This window comes from Loxodonta africana, chromosome 7, assembly GCF_030014295.1.
Source record: "Loxodonta africana isolate mLoxAfr1 chromosome 7, mLoxAfr1.hap2, whole genome shotgun sequence".
NCBI classification, from domain to species: domain Eukaryota; kingdom Metazoa; phylum Chordata; class Mammalia; order Proboscidea; family Elephantidae; genus Loxodonta; species Loxodonta africana.
Window position 1 is genome coordinate 27,754,085 of NC_087348.1, and position 20,399 is coordinate 27,774,483.

At 38.1% G+C, this 20,399-nt stretch overlaps 1 protein-coding gene and 1 pseudogene across 1 annotated transcript; both read left to right on the forward strand.

Annotated features, from left to right (window-relative positions):
• The first annotated feature begins 4,185 nt into the window (after positions 1–4,185).
• LOC100671999 (olfactory receptor 4C6-like) lies at positions 4,186–6,292 on the forward strand (annotated as a pseudogene).
• A 12,774-nt stretch (positions 6,293–19,066) lies between these two features.
• Positions 19,067–20,192, forward strand: LOC100671141 (olfactory receptor 4C15-like). The gene has a single exon (XM_064289092.1). It carries the CDS (start codon positions 19,067–19,069, stop codon positions 20,000–20,002), a length of 936 nt encoding a protein of 311 aa, XP_064145162.1. The 3' UTR covers positions 20,003–20,192.
• Positions 20,193–20,399: the final 207 nt, after the last annotated feature.

Consider the following 20,399-nt stretch of genomic DNA (forward strand, 5'->3'; position numbering starts at 1 on the left):
AGCAGGGCTGCTGATTGCTCATTAAAAATGACGACCCAGAGGCACTCACTGAACACATTGCTAACCTCTTCTTGTTATCCAGGATTTCATGGGAGAAATTATCTCTGTGAGAAATTCAGGCAGAGGAAACATACGTCAGCTATAAAGTTCATACAATGCAGCAATGAACATCACTTTACAAATGTCTTTGTTTACTAGTTTGAATATTTTTATCGGAGAAATTCCTAGAAACATCATCACCGAGACCAGAGGCATATCTACAGAAAACACTGCCTAGGGCAATTAGTTTTAAGTTGCTGAATGATGTCTCACGACTAGAGATGTAAAGTGCAATGGTGAATAGATTCAAATCCAGACTTTGTCACTTAATAACTGTATGACCTTGAGCAGTTTGTTTGTTTTGCTCTTCCTCAGTCATAAAGTGTGCCTCGTCATTGCCAGATGTGAGAATTAAAGAAGATAATTATATCAAAAACTAGCCAAGTACAAAAATGCAGGTGCTTAACAATTTATTATTATTATTAGTTTGATATGGATAGTTGTATATAGACAGTATATCTCTATACAAATGTTACATTGTATTTCACCCAGCTTTTTCTGGGTACCAATTTGTTACCTATGTCATCAATGAAATTCTTTGAATGAATGATTGAATGAATGCAAATTAAATGAGATATTATTTTTCACCCTATAATTTGTTGAATATAACCAAGATTGATAATATCTAATTTTTTTTTAATGTTAGTAAGAATGCAGGGAAATGACTCTTTAATACACTACTGATGGGAATAAACCTGAATTTTGAAAGAGAAAAAAAATTTTTTTTTTAATGCTATAGAAAGGAACTCTTGTGGCACAGTGATTAAGTGCTCGGCTGCTAACTGAAAGGTTCATGGCTCGAACCCACCAGCTACTCTGAAGTAGAAAGATGTAACAGTCAGCTTCTGTAATGATTACAGCCTTGAAAACTCTATCGGGCAGTTCTACTCTGCCCCGCAGGGTCACTATGAGTCCAAATCAACTCCAAGGCAAAGGGTTTTAATGGTACAGAATCCATCAGAGTTAAAAATGTGCATATTTTTAGAAGCACATCTAGGCTAGAAGAATAACTAGGGTATGGCAGGTATGAGACAGGCCCTGGACACCACTTGAGGGGAGGAAGGGAAGGGCACCAAAGAGCAGTTTCTATTCACCATCACAGTTTACATCTCAGGTTGTGAGACATCATTCAGCAACTTAAAACTAATCGCCCGAGGCACTATTTTCCGGAGATATGCCTCTGGTTTTTATTTATTATTATGCCTCTGGTCTCGGTAATGATGTTTTTAGGAACTTCTCCAATAAAAATATTCAAACTAGTGAACAGAGACATTTGTAAAATGATGTTCATTGCTGTGTTGTATGAAAGGCAGATTATTAGAAACACCATAAATGTCAAGCAAAATATTCATGAAGACACTGGTGAACGGGGTATTAGGAGTGAGGCATGTAGGAGGGATGGTGATGGATTGGATGCTAGCCGAGGGCATGGGCAGAGGAAGCAGGAAGTAGTAACTTACATGAATGGAAAATAATCATGAATATTTGAACAGTGCACTCCAAAGAATCTCATGCTCTTTACTTCCTTTAACCTTCACTACAGTATTGTGAGGCAGGATATAAAATTCTTGGAAGAGTTGTAGAGCATAGTGGCTGGTAGCCTGTGCTGTGAACTCAATCAAGTACTTGCCAAAAGGCTTTAAGCAAGTTTCACAACTTCCTAAGCCTCATCCACCGCATCAGAAAGTCAGGTTGGAATTTCAAAAAATGATAAAAAATAGTTCCTATATCATACAGTTTTTATGGGAATTAAAAGAGAAAATCATGTACCCTCAAGTGGTAAGTACTTGACACACATCGACTTTACTTACTATTGCATTCTTTTATTTTTTGCAGGATTTGAAGGATAGGAAAGTTGATACTAAGAAGTGAATAAGCAGCCTGATGGAGTCCCTGGGTGTTGTAAACAGTTAACACTCTTAGTTGCTACCTGAAAAATTGGAGGTTCAAGTCCACCCAGAAGTGCCTTGGAAGAAAGGCCTGGTGATCTACTTCCAAAAAATTAGCCATCAAAAACCCTATGGAGCACGGTTCTACTCTGACACACATGGGGTCCCTGTGAGTTGGAATTGACTCAAGGACAGCTGTTTTTTCCAGTGCCTGATTGGAATGGAAAACTAAGTCTGCTCACTGTGAATCCATGGCCTTTCCCAGGGTACAAAATAATTGGCTGAAGTGTGTGTTCTTGTAGCAGAAGATGGGCCTGACTGCAGTGGGAAGGAGAAGAACAAAAATAGCAGGTTGACTAGTTGTGGGGGAGAGTCATAAATGTCAGGCTCTGTTTAGATGTGCACTATTAGTCAAAGTCGAATTGTGATAAATTAATAGATTTCAACAGAGGAGCATTTTAATCTATTCCAGTGTGTGTTGTTTTAAAACATTTCAAGTGCTAAATTGGCTCAAAGGAAATTTTACTTGGAAGAGTAAACATTTAGTGAAGATGAGCTGAGCTGCTATGGTTGAAAGGGATAGAGCCCTTGAGATGTATCCCTTGAACTCCTAGGATTCCGTCATCAGCCAAAATCAAGTCACACTCCAGAGGAGGAAACTGAGGCCCAATGTGGTAAGCATCCTAACAAGGTATCCTAAGGCAGTAGAGAGACAGTGTGGAATAAAACGCAGCTATCCCGATTTCCAAGAATGTGTTCTTTCTATTTAATTAGAGCTATTCAAGAACTTTTGAATTATTTGAGCTCAAGGTGAAAGAAATTTGGGTAGGTCCATACTGTAGATTTGAAAAGAGTCTTCTGGAAGTTGCTTACTTTGTTGAGTAACGGGTAAGGGTAATGCTAAGAATGGGACTCGTAGTATTTAGACGACATGTAGTTTATATCACCATTTAAAGCAACGCCCTCTGTACATTCCTGCCAAGGAAAAGACAGCCTGTTCTCAAGTACCCTTAGTAAAGGGGAGTTTGCTGCCTACTGAAACAGTGCTTTTACCATATCATTTGTTCTTCGCTACAGAAACAATTGCATCTAGCTAATAGAGGCTGCTGATCACTTCTTCAGTGGTAGAGTCTAGCGGTGAAGCACTTGTGCTTCGAAATAAGATACTTGGATCCATAACCCACACTCATCATAGATGAGATAAAGATTTTAAGCTTCAGTTTCCTTATCCTCAAGATGAGATTCATGATAGCACCCATTTCGTGTGATACGGAAAAAAAAAAAAAGAGATAATGCATAAAGCAGACCAAACACATTGCTAGCATGTAATAAATTAAAAATAAATAAATAAATGAGTTGATTTATTGATACTTTGGTTCACCTTTAGATCCCTTTGTTCTATCTGAGAGTCCCCCTTCCCAAGGAAGAATGGAAGGAATGATATACACTATGCTTATGTGCAGAGATGGTGTCTATCACTTTGTGAACCTGGGTCTTCCTGGAACAGAGAAAGAGAATTAAGTTTTATTTTCTGTAATCAGCACATCTGGGAAATTACTAGAAACAATTGGGCAGTCAGGCAGTCATTGTAATTTATAGGTTCAGGACTGGATACTTAACGTATATAAGCAGAACATGTTCTTTACTGTAGACTTGTTGAATGTTCTGGTGAGTACAGGAAGAATGTATCTATTTCACTGGATTATTAGGAAAGTGAAATTATATCATGAAACAGTGGTTCATACCTATTGTGCACTTGATACTACAGTAAGAGATACCATATAACTTCTTAATGGAAATGATTTTAGAACCAGAAAAATCTGGCTTCTGTGTTTACTAGTTATATGATGACCTTGATGTCATTTTTTCACCCCAAGAGCTATAGATGCTAACCAAAAGTTCAGCAGTTCAAATCCACCAGGCTCCTTGGAAACCAAATGGGGCTGTTCTACTGTGTCCTATAGAGTTGTTATGACTTGGAATCAATTTGATAGCAAGGAGTTTTTTTTTAAGTTTTTTTTTTTAAAAGCTTCAGTATCTTAACTCTAAAATGACAAAAATATCTCATAGGATATTCTACTGCCTGAGACATAGTAAAGACTCATTGAATAATATAAATGCATAATGATATTAATAATAACAATGACAACACTAAGCCAATTTGAAAAGGAAGAAATGTAGATGGGAGGAGCAGAGGATAGGCCTTAATAAGTAGAGATTCCTTGGGATATGGCCTCTCTGTCTTGTAGGCTTTCCAAATAGCACATTCAAGGGGCTCAATAAATATGTGAAATAAATGAATGAAAATTCCCAAGTTCTTGGATGTCTAGTGATTAAAGGTCAGCATCCTAGCTTGGGCCCCAAGAAGAGGCTGAGAGAAAAGCTTCTATGTAGGTGGTTTATTCCGGGAAACAGAAAGGAGGAACTGAGAAGAGTGAAAGAGGGAAGGAAAGCAAGTTAACCCAAGGTTGAGTTAAGCTGGTTACCATTTATCTACTGGCTCCTATACCCAAATGATCAAGAGTTTCCCTCTGGAGTGTGAAATCTCTCACATTTCTAAGTGTCTGTTTGCGTGAGAATGATGTATCGGGGTCTCCAAAATATCTCAAGCAGCAAGTGCATGGACAGAAAGCAACAGATGTGACTGTGAGGGGAGGTAGTGTTGGATCAATTTGTAGAATCAAACTACTGTCAGGCTATAAGTGTGAACAGCTGGTTGCGAGGGGAAAAGTTGGAAAGATAGGTCAAGAGGGTATGACATGGGGCACAAAAAATGCCTAACACCTGGTGATTATCAATTAAAAATAATATTGCTGACACATTGTGAGGTTTGCAAATGTGTATAAATTTTTGAATGAGAAATTGGCTTGAGCTGTAAACTTTCACCTAAAGCAAAATAAAAAGAAATAATAATATTGCTTTTGCAAAGGACAAATGTTGTATGTCCTTTGACTAATATAAAACACCCAGAATAGGCAAATGCATAGAGATCAGAGTTTAACAATAGCTACCAGGGGCAAGAGAGAGGATGAAAGGGGGAATCATTACTTAGGAAGCATTGAGTTTCTGTTAATGGAATGGAAAATTTGGCAACGAATATTGGTAATGGTTTCACAACACGATTGATGTAATTGCTATCGGTGAATTGTACATGTGAAAAATATTGAATTGACGAATGTTGCATTTGTATTATAAAATTTTTACACTAATTAAAAAAATTGCTCTTGCAGATTTTCCAGCTCATAGTTGTGTGCTTACATCAGCCTACAGTAAATGGAAAATCAAAACGATGTAACTGAATTCATTCTTTTGGGTCTTACAAAGAACCCAAAGCTACGGAAAATATTTTCTTCTGTGTTTCTAATCATGTATGTGGCCACTGTACTGGGAAACTTACTCATTGTGGTAACTATGACTGCAAGTCAGAGTCTGAGGTCACCTATGTATTTTTTCCTTCCTTCTTTTTCACTCATGGATGCCACCTATTCTTCCGTCATAGCTCCCAAGATGATTGTGGATTCCTTCTCTGAGAGTGCTACCATCTCCCTAGAAGGCTGCATGATCCAGCTCTTTGCAGAACATTTCTTTGGTGGGGTGTCAATCATCCTTCTCATCGTGATGGCCTATGATCACTACATGGCCATTTGTAAGCCCCTGCACTACATGACTATCATGAATTCTCAGGTGTGCTGCCTGCTGCTGGGAGGGGCCTGAGTAGGTGGGTCCATGAATGCAACAATACAGCTTCTCTTCATGTACCAAATACCCTTCTGTGGTCCCAATGTCATTGATCACTTTATGTGTGATTTATTTCCATTGCTGACACTGGCCTGCATGGATACCTGTATGCTGGGCTTCTTGGTCATCCTCAACAGTGGGTTGATGTGTGTGACCATCTTCCTTATCCTCGTTGCCTCCTACATGGTCATCCTCTGCTCCCTGAAGTCTTGCAGCTCTGAAGGGCGGCGAAAAGCCTCTCCACCTGTGGCTCCCACCTCACAGTGATTGTCTTGTTCTTTGTGCCATGCATTTTCTTGTATGTAAGACCTGTGGCCACTTATCCCATAGACAAAGCAATGGCTGTGTCCTTTACCATTGTTGCACCCATGTTAAATTCCTTGATCTACACCCTGAGGAATGCAGAGGTGAAAAATGCCATGAAGAAACTCTGGAAGAGGCAACAAATCCTGGATTGTCACTATCTTCCATGGCATGAACAAATTTTTCCTGTAGGTACAGTGAGGTCTCATGCTCCCCATCCAATCAAATCTCTTGCATGTACAATACTAAGTGACATCTTTTAAGTATACGAATCTGCTCAAGACACTGCAGTACTCTGCCTAACCACATTGCTGCCTACCTCTCCAGTACATTTTCACATTTTCACAAGGCTCTATTCCCCTTTGTCTTTCTTTTCTCTTTAACTGATTTTTGGAGAATCCGAGCTTTTCCCACTTCATGGCTTTTGTTCTCACACTTCCGTCTGATGGCATCTCCTTCTGCAGATGCTTCATCTGGCTCAATCCTATATATATATGCATATAAAATTTCATTTTCAGATGACCACCCACCTCCTCAAGAAGTCTTGTCTCTAGTAATTTCTTTCAGTTATTCTCTAGCTTTCCATCCCATTTATATCCTTACAATAAATAAGCAGAAACTGTACTTCCTTTATAAGTAAGTGTGTTTTTATTTTCTCTGTTTTCTCCACAAAATCGTAATTGTAAGGACAGGGATCGTGTTTATTCATTCACTTTGTAAACCTAGTGGTTCATACACTTCCAATCAGCTAACTAGTTGCTATGGAGTTGATTCTGACTCAAGACAGCCCCATGTGTGTCGGAGTAGAACTGTGATCTGTAGGGTTTTCAAAGGCTGATTTTTATTCGGAAGTTGATTGCCAGGTCCTTTTTTCTGAGACATCTCTGGGTGCACTTAAAACTTCCAACTTTTGGTTAACAGCAGAGAGCATTAATGGTTTGTACCACTAAGGACTCCTCTAGTCAACTAGCAGATGCTTAATAAATATTATTCAATAAGTGTCAGTCTAAAAGAGACTTAGATGTTGATTTTTAATCTTTTTAAATTCAATGGTTGGGAAAAATTGGGAAAGATAAATACATATAAACACCTAAGGAGTTAGAATTCTCTTGGTTTTTCTGCTACAAAGTGTCCTTTTTGAAGGCAAGCATAATCTCAGTTTAGTGGTGTGCTATTTAATATGGAGGCCACTCCAAAAAAAAAATAAACAAACTGATTGTTGTCGAGTTTATTCCAACTCATAGCAACTCGACAGGAGAGAGTAGAGCTGCCCCATATGGTTAATTCTCCAGAGCCTTTTGTTATCATTTACAGAAACAGACTACGAGTCGCTCATGCAGGACTCAAGAGATTTTAGAATCTAGTGTCTTTGTCCGCTGCTATTTATAAGGTTTTCACCAGCTAATGCTTTTCAGAAGTAGACTGCCAGTCCCTCTTCCTAGTCTGTCTTAGTCTGGAAGCTCAACTGAAACCTGTCCTCCATGGGTGACCCTGCTGGTATCTGAATACTGGTGGCATAGCTTCCAGCATCACAGCAACACGGAAGCCCCCACAGTACGACAAACTGACAGACACGTGGTAAATCTGCTGCAAAGGACCTCTTTAAAGTTTTGAAGAGCAAAGATGTCACATTGAAGACTAAGGTGCACCTGACCCAAGCCATGGTATTTTCAATAGCATCATATGCATGTGAAAGCTGGACAATGAATAAGGAAGACGGAAGAAGAATTGATGCCTTTGAATTGTGGTGTTGGCTAAGAATATTGAATATACCATGGACTGCCAAAAGAATGAGCAAATCTGTCTTAGAAGAAGTACAGCCAGAATGCTCCTTAGAAGCAAGGATGGCGAGACTGCGTCTTACATACTTTGGACATGTTGTGAGGAGGGATCAATCCCTGGAGAAGGATATCATGCTTGGCAGAGTACAGGGTCAGCGGAAAAGAGGAAGACCCTCAAAGAGGTGGATCGACACAGTGGCTGCAACAAAGAGCTCAAGCATAACAATGATTGTGAGGATGGCTCAGTACCGGGTGGTGTTTCGTTCTGTTGTGCGTAGGGTCACTATGAGCCAGAACTGATTTGAGAGCACCTAAAAAAAAAAAAAAATTTTTTTTTTTTTTTTAACAACAACAACAACGACAGTGCCTGTGTCATGAGGTTATACATTCTTTATTGGACAAGAAAGAAGTCCTGGTGGCACATTGCTTAAGTACTCACCTGCTAACTGAAAGGTTGATGGTTCAAATCCACCAGCTGCTCTCGGGAAGAAAGGTGTGCAATCTGCTTCTATAAAGTTTACAGCCTAGCAAATCTTATGGGACAGTTCTGCTTTGTCCTATAAGGTTGCTGTCAGTCAGAATCAACTTGTTGGCAACAGATATGGGACAAGAGAAATGATATTGACCTATTTTACTTTTAACTATTTGGGAATGATTCCTGCTGTTACCTTCTAGATGTGGGTTTCTAAATACAAAGGGTGTTTATTTTCTCAATGATCCTGTTGTGGAAAAGCTGTCACCAGAGAGACACTGTTTCTTTCCTAAAGGTCTCCCCTGACTAGGTCTATGGGAAGTCAAAGGTCATAGCAGGATTTTACATTGTTATCATTTTCTTATTAAGACAAATATGTGATTATATATGATGACAATAATTGTAATGATCAGTTATAGTATTTGAAACAAAGCACACCATTTAAATCAATATTTTTATTTTTAAGTACAAAATTTATATGTACAATAGTTATCTAGCTATAACAACTGCCAACAATTTTCCTTAACCACCAGGTTTATTCATTATTGAGGTTTAATTGCTGAGTTTGTGCTGAGTATACGGTGGTCTATATGACAATCAGCTTTGCTTTCCTCTTGGAACTTACAGTCCAATACAGGAGACAAAAATATATATAAGATGATAATAAAGTCATATAGTGAGAACAGACTCTTAGTAAATTATAATAGAGTGGTATACGTGTGACTGGATGGGCATTCTATTTAGGTGGACACTGGTCTTTTTTGAGAGGTGGCTTCTAAATTAGGATCTGAGTGATGAGACAGAAGGAGCACAAAACAAATCAATGGGAAAAGAATCCCAGGCCCCCCCTCCCGCCCCCCAAAAAAGCTTATGCAGAAATCCTAAGGCAGCAACTAGCCTGAAGTTAAGAAGGTCTGGGTAATCAGTACACAGAGGGGAAGGGGAAATTTGGTACAGTATGAGATATGGGAACTAGGCAGGGCCTTGATAAGCAGGGTCCTATTATTTTTTAACCGTTAAGTCCCAAAAGAACATGGACATCAGCATAACTCTATTGGAATAACAACTAAAAAAGAAATCTTTTGTGGGTTTATTGATGACTCTAGAAACTTAGTACCGAGACCTTTGCACATAGTTTCCATTTAACTTTTGTTATAACTATAGTAGAATATAATGTTTGCTGCCTGCTTACAATATTTTAGAATTAAATACCTGGATTCGTTTTATATTTATTCACCTTGCTCCATGTTGAAGAAGAAGAAAAAGTATGTGACAGCATGATAAGTCTGCCTGTGTAAGAACCTTATGATGATCATTTCCTTATTTCATTTATAGAATTCAATAACTGGAGGGACCAAAATGAGATTCCTAATCTTAAATATTTTTGATCTATTGGGTAATTTTCCTAGTGTTAAAAGTAGGCTCAGATAGATAAACTAAATGTGTTACATACGTAAGGCAGAGTATTACTCACCATAAAAAGAAGTAAAGTCCTGATACATGGATGAAGCTGGAAAACATTCTGCTGATTGCAATAAGTGAGTTACAAAAGGAACAAATATAATGTGATCCCACTTATATGAAATATTTACAAAATAGGCAAGTGTGTAAAGTTTATTAGTGTTGCCGGGGCAGAAAGGAGAGGAAAATGAGAAGTCATTGCTTAGGGGGCACTGAGTTTCTGTTAAGGATGATGAAAACATTTAGAAATGGATAATAGTGATTGTTGTACAACACAAATATCACTGAACTGTAAGTGTAAAAATTGTTGACATGGCAAATGTTTTGTTATAAATATACTTGTCACAATTTAAAAAAAAAAAAAAAGAAAGAAAAAACAACTAAAGTAGGTAGAAAACCAAATTTGGCCTTTAGGGTATAGTTTGCCATTCTCTGATCTGAGGCAATCATGGTGAGGCAGAGGTCTTATTGACTTAATTCTCTGCTGCAGCTAATACCACAAGTGGACAGCTTTGACAAAGAGAAATTTATTTTGTCACAGTTTAGGATGATAGAACTCTGAATTCAAGGTGCTGGCTATGGGGGAAGGCTTTCTCTTCTGGCTCTAGAGGGAGGTCTTTTTGACTTTCAGCTTCTATTCCTTGGACATCTCATGTGGCATGGTTTTTATCTTCCCCCAACTCTATTTGCTTTGTTGCTTGCTCAGACCGTTCTTTTATATCTCAAAAGAAATTGATTTAAGATACACCCTGCACTAATGCAAACTGTGATGGCGTAGGGGTTCAGAGCTACGACTGCTAACCAAAAGGTTGACGGTTCGAATCCACTGAGCACTCCTTGAAAACTCTATGGAGCAGTTCTACTCTGTCCTGTAGGGTCGCTATGAGTCAGAACCCCCTCAAGGGCAACAGGTGAATCTGGGTTAGCAAACACTAATACAGCCTCAGTAACACAACAAAGAAAACACATTCCCAAATTGGATTATAATCACAGGTATTGGGGTTAGGATTTATAACACCTATTTCTGGGGACACAATTCAGTCCATAACACCTGTTTTTCTCTTCCCTTTTAGTAATAGAACTCCCATTTATAGTACTAGCTAGACACATAAATAAGGAGACCTGGTGGCACCATGGTTAAATGCTTGGCTATGAAGCAAAGCTGCTCCACAGGATAAAAATATGGCAGTTGGCTTCCATAAGACCATAACCCTGGAAACCGAAGGGGGCATTCTACCCTGTCCTATAAGGTTGATATGTGTCAGAATCGACTGGATGGCAACAGGTTTTGTTTTGTTTTCTCCTTTTTTTTTTTAAAGACATACTACTGCCTAGCTAAAAGACTACATTTCCCAACATCCCATGTATCTAGGTGTGGCCACATGACTAAGTTCTGGCCAATGAAATGGAAATGAAAGTCATAATATAAATGGTAATTCTGTGAATGTGGAATTTTGGTGGAAATTCAAGCAGTGATGGTGGACCATGAGGATGTGTTTAGGTTAGCAGAAAAGCAAAACAGAAGGAGCCTGTAATCCTGATGTTGTGGAGCTGCCATACCAGCCCCATACAACTTGCCCCAGGCTTCCTTTATGTGAGAGGAAAATACATTTCTGTCTCGTTTAAGTAGGCTCAGAATCTAAATCTTCTATTACATGAGTTGTTCTGACCATTCATGTAATACTACCTATCGATTAGATCTCACAAATTTTTTATCTGTTCTATGCATCCTCTAAGTTGTTGTTGTTAGGTGCCCTAGAGTCAGTTCCAGCTCATAGCAACCCTATGCACAACAGAACGAAACACTGCCCAGTCCTGCGCCATTCTCAAAATCCTTATGCTTGAGTCCATTGTTGCAGCCACTGTGTCAATCCATCTGGTTGAGGGTCTTCTCTTTTTCACTGATCCTTTTTTTTTTTTTTTTCCTACTTTACTAAGCCTGGTGTCCTTCTCCAGGGACTGCTCCCTCCTAATAATATGTCCAAGGTATGTGAGACATAGTCTCGCCATCCTTGCTTCTAATACTGCTACTTCCACGGGTGTTGATTGTGGATCCGAGTAAAACGAAATCTTTGACTTCAATCTTTTCTCCATTTATCATGATGTTGCTTATTGGTTCAGTTGTGAGGATTTTTGTTTTCTTTATGATGAGGCACAATTCATACTGTAGGTTGTGGTCTTTGATATTCATCAGTAAGTGCTTCAAGTGTCTTTCATGCTAGCAAGCAAGGTTGTGTCATCTGCAAATTGTGGGTTGTTAATGAGTCTTCATCAATCTTGATGCCCCATTCTTCTTTGTATAGTCCAGCTTCTTGTTTCATTTGCTCAGCATACAGATTGAATAAGAATGGTGAAAAGATACAACACTGATGCACACCTTTCCTGCCTTTAAAACAAGCAATATCCCCTTGTTCTGTTCAAAGGACTGCCTCTTGATCTATGTGCAGGTTCCTCATCAGCATAATTGTTTCCAAATTTTCATTCCTCAAAATGTTACCCATAATTTGGTATGATCCACACAGTCAAATTCCTTTGCATAGTCAGTAAAACCCAGGTAAATATCTTTCTGATATTCTCTGCTTTCAGCCAAGATCCATCTGACAGCAGCAATAATGTGCCTGGTTCCATGTTCTCTTCTGAATCCTGCTTGAATTTCTGGCCATTCTGTGTCAATGTACTGCTGCAGCCACTTTTGAATGCTCTTCAGCAAAATTTTACTTGTGTGTGATGTTAATGATATTGTTCAATAAGTTCCGCATTCAGTTGGATCAGCTTTCTTTGGAATAGGCATAACTGTGGATCTATTCTAGTCACTTGGCCAGGTAACTAACTGTCTTCCAGATTTCTTGGCATAGATGAATGAGCACTTCCAGCACTGCAACCATTTGTTGAAACATCTCAATTGGTATTCCCTCAATTCCTGGACTCTTAATTTTACCAATACCTTCAGTGCAGCTTGGACCTCTTCCTCCAGTGCTATCTATTCCTGGTCATATGCTACCTCCTGAAACAGTTGAACATAGACCAGTTCTTTTGGGTAGAACGACTGTGTATTCTATCCATCTTCCTGTGATACTTCCTGCATAGCTTACTACTTTCCCTGTAGAATCCTTCAATATTGCAACTCAAGGCTTGAAGTTTTTCTTCAGTCCTTTCAGCTTGAGAAATGCTGAGCATATTCTTCCTTTTTGGCTTTCTATGTCCAGCTCTTTGCACGTGTCATTATAATTCTTTACTTTGTCTTCTATAATCAACCTTTGAAGTCTTCTGTTCAGCTCTTTTACTTCATCATTTCTTCCTTTCCCTTTAGCTATTCAACATTCAAGAGCAATTTTCAGACTCCATTTTGGCCTTTTATTTCTTTTCTGTCTTTTTAATGACTTTTTGCTTTCTTTAGGTATGATGTTCTTGATGTCATTCCACGACTAGTCTGATATTTGTTCAATAGTGTTCAGTGAGTCAAATCTGTTCTTGAGATGGTCTCTAAATTCAGGTGGGATATTCTCAAGGTCGTAGTTTGGCTCTTGTGGACTTGTTCTAATTTTCTTCAACTTCAACTTGAAATTGCATGTCAGCAATTGATTGTCTGTTCCACAGTCGGCCCCTGGCCTTGTTCTGACTGATGATATTGAGCTTTCCCATTATCTTTTTCCACATATGTAGTCGATTTAATTCCTATGTATTTCACTGGTGAGATCCAAGTGTATAGTTACTGTTTATGTTGTTGAAAAAAAAGGGTATTTACAATGAATTAAGTCATTTGTCTTGAAAATTCTGTCACGCTATCCCTGACATCATTTCTATCACCAAGGCCATATTTTCCAACTACGAATCCTTCTTCTTTGTTCCCAGCTTTCACATTCCAATCACCAGTGTTTATCAATGCATGTTTGGTCAATTTCAGCCTGCAGAAGATGGTGAAAATCTTTAACTTCTTCATCTTTGACCTTAGTGGTTTGTGGGTAAATTTGAAGAACAGTCATATTAACTGGTCTGGTAGGTGTATGGATATTATCCTATCACCGAGAACGTTATAGTTCAGAATAGATCTTGAAATGTTCTTTTTGACAATAAATGCAACACTATTCTTCTTCCTGTTGTCCTTCCCAGCATAGTAGACCATATGATTATCCAATTCAAAATATAGCCAATACTTGTCCATTTCAGCTCACTAATGCCTAGGATATCAATGTTTTTGTTTTCCATTTAATTTTTGACAATTTCTAATTTTCCTAGATCCATGCTTTGTACATTCCATGTTTGGATTATTAATGGATGTTTGCAGCTGTTTCTTCCCGTTCTGAGTCATGCCACATCATCAAATGAAGGTCTAGAAGGCTTGACTCCATCTTTGTCATTAAGGTTGACTCTGCTTTGAGGAGGCAGCTCTTCCCCAGTTGTATTTTGAGTGATTTCTAACCTGAGGGACTTATCTTCAGGCACTATATTAGACAATGTTCTGCTGCTATTCATAAGATTTTCACTGGCTAATTCTTTTTGGAATTAGACTACCAGGTTCTTCCTAGTTTGTCTTAGCCTGGAAGCTCAGCTGGAACCTGTCCACCATGCATGACCCTGCTGGTATTTGAATACCATTGGCATAACCTCCAGCATCACAGCAACATGGAGGCCCCTGCAATACTACAGACTGACAGGCCCATGGGGGCTGGGAGGCAGTATTAGGGGAAGTTATGTTAATAAGATAGGACTCAATCCACAAGTTTAGATTGTATCTTGAGTCAATCTCATTTGATATATAAGAGAGGGAATAGAGTAGAGAGGAAGAGGACTTCACACCACCAAGAATGAAGAATGAGGATTGGAGCACATCCTTTGGACCTGGGGTTCCTGTACTAAGAAGCTGTTAGACCAGGAGGAGATTGATGCCAAGGGTCTTCCTCCAGAACAGGCAGAGAGAGAAAGCCTTACCCTGGAGCTGGTGCCCTGATTTCAGATTTCTTGTCTCCTAGACTGTGAGTTAAAGAATTTCTGCTTAAAAGCCATCCACTTGTGGTATTTCTGTAATAACAGCACTAGATAACTAAGACAGCAGCTAAATGCTTAACTACTGTGCCACCAGGATTCCTATAGGGATTTGGGTTTCCTAATCTTAGCTTGTAAAATACAGGATTACCGCTGTATTAAAATATGAAAAATCCACCACTACTTATGATAAAAAAGTTTAATAAAGTGGAAATAGAAAGATACTTTAATTTGAAAAAAGATATCCACCTAAAAGACTACGAGAAAAATCAGACTTAATTGGAAACATTAGGTAAACATTCTATTTCATTGAGATAATTTAAGCCATCAGAAGAAAACTTCCAGACTCCCACGACTGTATCTATCAGTCTATGAGCATCCATTCACTTATATGCGCCTTTTAACTGCTACTGTAAATGAAGTATCTGTGACCCTTGACAAAGACAACCAGTCTTTCTATACTTTTACATGTGACTTCCTCTCCTCACTGCTTACACAGGAGTTTGTCTAAGAATCTCCTTGGTCTTTTATTTCATCCGTATTTCCCTCTCTACTGGATCAGTTACATCATCAAAGAAGCAATCTGTTACTGCTCTCATTGTTAAAAATATTTTTTTGACTCCTTGTGGAGAGATGTTGTGCTTTATTCCAGAACTGAAATCTTGCATTTTGTAAGAACATAGGCATTTCCATTCCAGCATACACATTGTTATATTCCTGAACATAAAGGGAAGTGAAAACATCTTCACATAGAATCTCAGGAGTAGTTATAAAAGGAGATTAAAAAATAAATTCCCAACTGATTTGGGACTTCGCAATTCTGCCAATGCTTAAGTACTTCAAACCACGTAAAAATGCCTTGGATAATCATGCTGACTGAAACTTTTCAAACCCCTGGGAGGCAACTTAGAGGCAGTTCTACAGGTTCATGTCCTCTCAGGGAAGTTGGAAATAAAAGAGGAGAGGTTTGCTTCTCTGTGTTTTGTTCCATGACACCAAATTAGAAATAGCACTTGAGAAGCAGTGGGGAACATTCTCTGCCTTGTGTGCCTGTGAGACTTTCTCTCTCTCTTAGATGTAGAAATAAGACTTGGAAATGGCATTCACATTTTATCCAGCCACTGGATGGACTTTTCTCCACAAAGAATATGAGATTGGCAACACCAGAATTTAAAAAAAAAAAACAAAACATGATATATGGTGAGATTTATAATTCACATTTTTGCATTTTCAAAATTATGTAATCATTAATATAAATTAGGATCAATTAATTTACAGACATCTTGATTTTCTTTGTATAAAGAAGCTGCCTGAAGTAGAAGTGGACTCCTGTGTGTTTGACAGGTACTAAGGGATTACAAAGGTTATTTAAAAGTGCTATGTGTTAAAAAAAAAAAAAAAAAAAAATTGGCATAACTACACTGTGACCAAATAAAATAATTTCCATTTTTAGAGTAATAAAAGAAAGAGTCAAAGAGTTTATCAGTAAAAGCACTTGTCAGCTCTGTTCATGGTAAAGGAGGAATTAAGTGTAAGTACAAATGTTGACAATTCTCTGTGTCAGTGGTCTGGGGGCTTGAATGTATTTATGTGTGTTGTGTTATCTGATTCTATCAATAGGCATTCTTATTAGCTCACTTTTCAGAAGTGGAAAACAAGGATTTGAAGTAAGTTGTTCCATGAGACATAACTAAATAGAAGAGCTTGGATTTGAACCCAAGCCTGCATGAGCCTGGAGTTCATGTTCTTACTTATTGCACTTCATTGTCTCCCTTACTTTTTTCCTAGGCTAAACTGACCACTGTTGAATCCTACATCTGTTGTAGAGTGATAACTTTCACTAAAGCCTTCTGCAAAAGAGTTCTTTTATTGTGACATATCAGAGAACAAAAAAGGGAAATTGGCTGCAAGTACTCAGGCTACAAACAAACCAAAATCCAAAGAAGGATAATCAATAAGTGCTTTTTATACAATTTTGACAGGTGCTGATTCATCATGAGTAATAGTGATTCTAGGGGTTCTTCACAGCCATTGGTATAATTGCCTAAAAGAAAATTACTTACAAACTATCTTTGGTTTAAGTAAATACAAAGAACTAAGATCATGATTGGGTGAACTTTTCTTGTTTATCTTTTCTAACAGTTTGGTCTATTGGTTCAGGGGTCCAGGGTCTGTCATAGGATAATTGCTTTCTGTGATGTAAGCTACCTGTGATATTGGGTAGATCTATAACTCGCTTCCTGGGGTAAATTGTTACTTAGTTTTGGTAGGCACTTCCACAGTCCATCCAACAATTTAAAGCACTCAGTCCTACCCCTTTGATACAGTCTCTTAGTGTTTGAATCCCTATGGATCCTGAGAAATAAACTGACCTGTTGTGGTTTGGCCTTCTGTGGTTAGGTTAACCCTTTTTTCTATTGATAATCTTTATATTTTAAGATATGTTTGTTGACAGACCCAATGACCCTTTTGGGTTTGTTTTATGTTTTTTTGTTTGTTTGTTTCTGGGTAACAGCTTGCAGCTGGGCGTGTAGTTAACAGTGCTGGCGCAATTTAGGATTGCCTAGGTCCCTGGGAAAATAAGGAAAATGGTTGTTTAAATGCAAAGAAACAGATGACATTAACCTGTAGAATTGTATATTAATTAGTTTTATTTGTCAATTCTAAGTGGCATTCAACAAAATCAGTTTACTGATATAAGCCCCACAAGTATTTTATTCATCTCTTTAGCAAATATATAATTATGTAAATGATTTGAGTGATGAATTTCTATTATAGGTACAAACAAAGAGACACTCATCCTTCAAAGCTGTGTCTACCTACGGAAAATGAAGTCAGAAGTTGAAATAATTATCTGGTTGAGTCATAGAAATGTTTTCTATGGGGAAAGCTGCTTTTTTATTGAGTGAGATAATAATGACCACAGCTTGAAACAACAGTTCTTTGCCATAAGCAACACTTTCATATTTTCAAACTTAGCCCTCATCAGAGTCTTGTGAGATGCTTTGGTAAGCAATGTATGAACTGTTTTACAATAATGTTATGTAATTTTGAAATGAATGTACCTTGTGGAGTTGTACTTGATCATGTTAGGTCACATTATTTAAACAATTGGTTAAGAATAACTAAAGTCTTCAGACTGGCTTATGTTGAATATGTTGTTTCTATTCTTCACTTCCATGGTTGTTGCCCTTTGTATATGTATTTGATATGTAAGTATATGGTAGGGCCATTACCTTCTGATTATAAATCATGTGGAGTTTCTTTTCCCTGAGGTGTCTAATTTCAGCATGAACAAATGAATCAGAAGGTTTTAACCTTGAGAGGTGTGTGGAGACTGTAGAAAGGCCATCCTTGCTCTGAAGTTCTCCCAGAAAAGAAACATTCTCATTGCTTGTTATCGATCCAGTGGAATGGACTTTGGATTTGGAGCCAGAAAATCCTAGATATACCTTTTGTTAATTTTTTGAATTAACCTCCCCAATTAGGGCTATTGGGGATAATAAAATCTAATATGGACTGTATCCTAGAAACTAGGCACTGAGCAATTGCTTTCCTTGCGTTATTTCACTTATTCATAAGCAGAACATTTTAAAGTAGGTATTATTATTTTTGTCAGTTTCAGTTTTCATTTTAAAATGATGAATTTAAAAAAAAAACAACACTTAATATATGATCATTTTCTTTAAGCATACTGTTAGGCACTTTTTCCATTGGACTTTATTTTTTATACGGAATGAAGTAATTCATCTTAAAGATCACATTCAGCTCAAACTTTTAAAGAAACATTTGGGGGAGTAGGCATGATTTCCAATAGTCTCTTAAAATGCATGTTATCTGTTCTTCTATTTGTAGGTAAGGCAGTCTCCTGGAGAGAGATACATTTCCCATGCGAGTCATCCTGGTTCCCATGCCATGTCAATGGGAGGAATAACTAGTACTTTATAGTCCTTCTTTCCTCAGAGCTTGGATGTACTTCAGAATCTTCCTCAACTTTTCACTCTAGGTAGCCACTCCTAACAAGTCAAAGCTGGCACCCACTTTAAAAACTATTTGTCATCCGTACCACATATGAATGTTTCCATTCCCACATATTGAAACTCTGACTGTTTTAAAGAGTTTAAAGAGTTTTAAAGAATTTAAGTTCCGGCTGATGGCTCAAGAAATTTCTAATTTTGTATTTTTAACAACCACAAAGCACTTAAAATAATTTTGGTAATGGATTCACCAATACTTTGAATACTCTGCTAATATCATAAACTCATTTGAGACAAACATCTTTCTCCTAATTTCAGATTCTACATGGTTACTATGGTAGCTTCCACCTTTTCCTCTGAAATATGCAAAACCAAAGCTTTGTAACTGAGTTCATCCTCTTGGGTCTTTCATGGAATCCAAGTGTTCAAAAAATAGAATTTGTTGTATTTTTGTTCTGCTACATGGCCACTGTTGGGGGCAATTTGCTAGTTGTAGTGACCATTGTCAGCAGCCCGGCACTCCTGGGATCCCCCATGTACTTCTTTCTGGCCTTCCTGTCCTTCCTGGATGCCTGCTATTCCTCTGCATTTGCACCAAAGATGATTGTGGACTCCCTCTATGAGAAGAAAACCATCTCCTTCAAGGGCTGTATGACCCAGCTCTTTGCTGAGCACTTCTTTGCTGGAGTGGAGGTGATTATCCTCACCGCCATGGCCTATGACCGCTATGTGGCTATTTGCAAACCATTGCACTACCCCTCTATCATGAACTGGAGGCTCTGTGGCATTCTAATGGGGTTAGCCTGGACAGGGGGCTTCTTGCATTCTGTGATACAAATTGTCTTTACTTTTCAGCTGCCCTTCTGTGGCCCCAATGTTATCGATCACTTCCTATGTGATTTGTACCCATTATTGAAGCTTGCCTGCACTGACACTCACATCCTTGGCCTTTTGGTGGTTGCCAATAGTGGGTTTATTTGCATCATAATCTTCTCCTTGTTGCTCATCTCCTATTTTGTCATCTTGCTCTCACTAAGAACTCATAGCTCTGAAGGACGGCTGAAAGCTCTCTCCACCTGTGGATCTCACATTGCTGTAGTGATTTTATTCTTTGTCCCATGCATAATTGTGTATGCCCGACCTCCATCTTCTTTCTCCTTCGACAAGATGGTGGCCATAGTTTACACCTTCATAAGTCCCTTGCTCAATCCTTTGATTTATACTTTCAGGAATAAGGAAGTGAAAAATGCCATGAGGAAATTGTGGACCAGATGGGTGGTGGTTTCTGATGAAAAATAAAACATTAAACTTAAAAATTTAAATTTCAAGAGGAAAGAAATCAAAATGTGCTTAACCAAATACTTTATAGGGGCTGGAACTTGTAAGGCAGAAAGTTATGTAATGCCACAGAAAATTCTAATGGGTAGGTCAGGAAATGCTATTACCACCCTCGAATCACTGATATCTTGGATTTGGCAGCTCAATATCCTTATAGATAATCTAAGGAGAATTGAATTTTATGTTTGTTTATAATATAGTAATGAAAAGAAATCACTAAAAAAGAGGATTCAGATTATCTATTAAACTTTTTGTCATTGACACCATAGTTTGAAAAACCTTTATGGAAAGAAGAAGAAAAATCTTAGATATCAGGAATAGGAACTTCCTGAAACTATTTTAACTGAAAAAAAGTTTA

What these genes read in the sequence shown, in the direction of transcription:
- LOC100671141 (XM_064289092.1), top strand. Translation starts at nt 19,067, where the DNA reads ATGCAAAACCAAAGCTTTGTAACTGAGTTCATCCTCTTGGGTCTTTCA.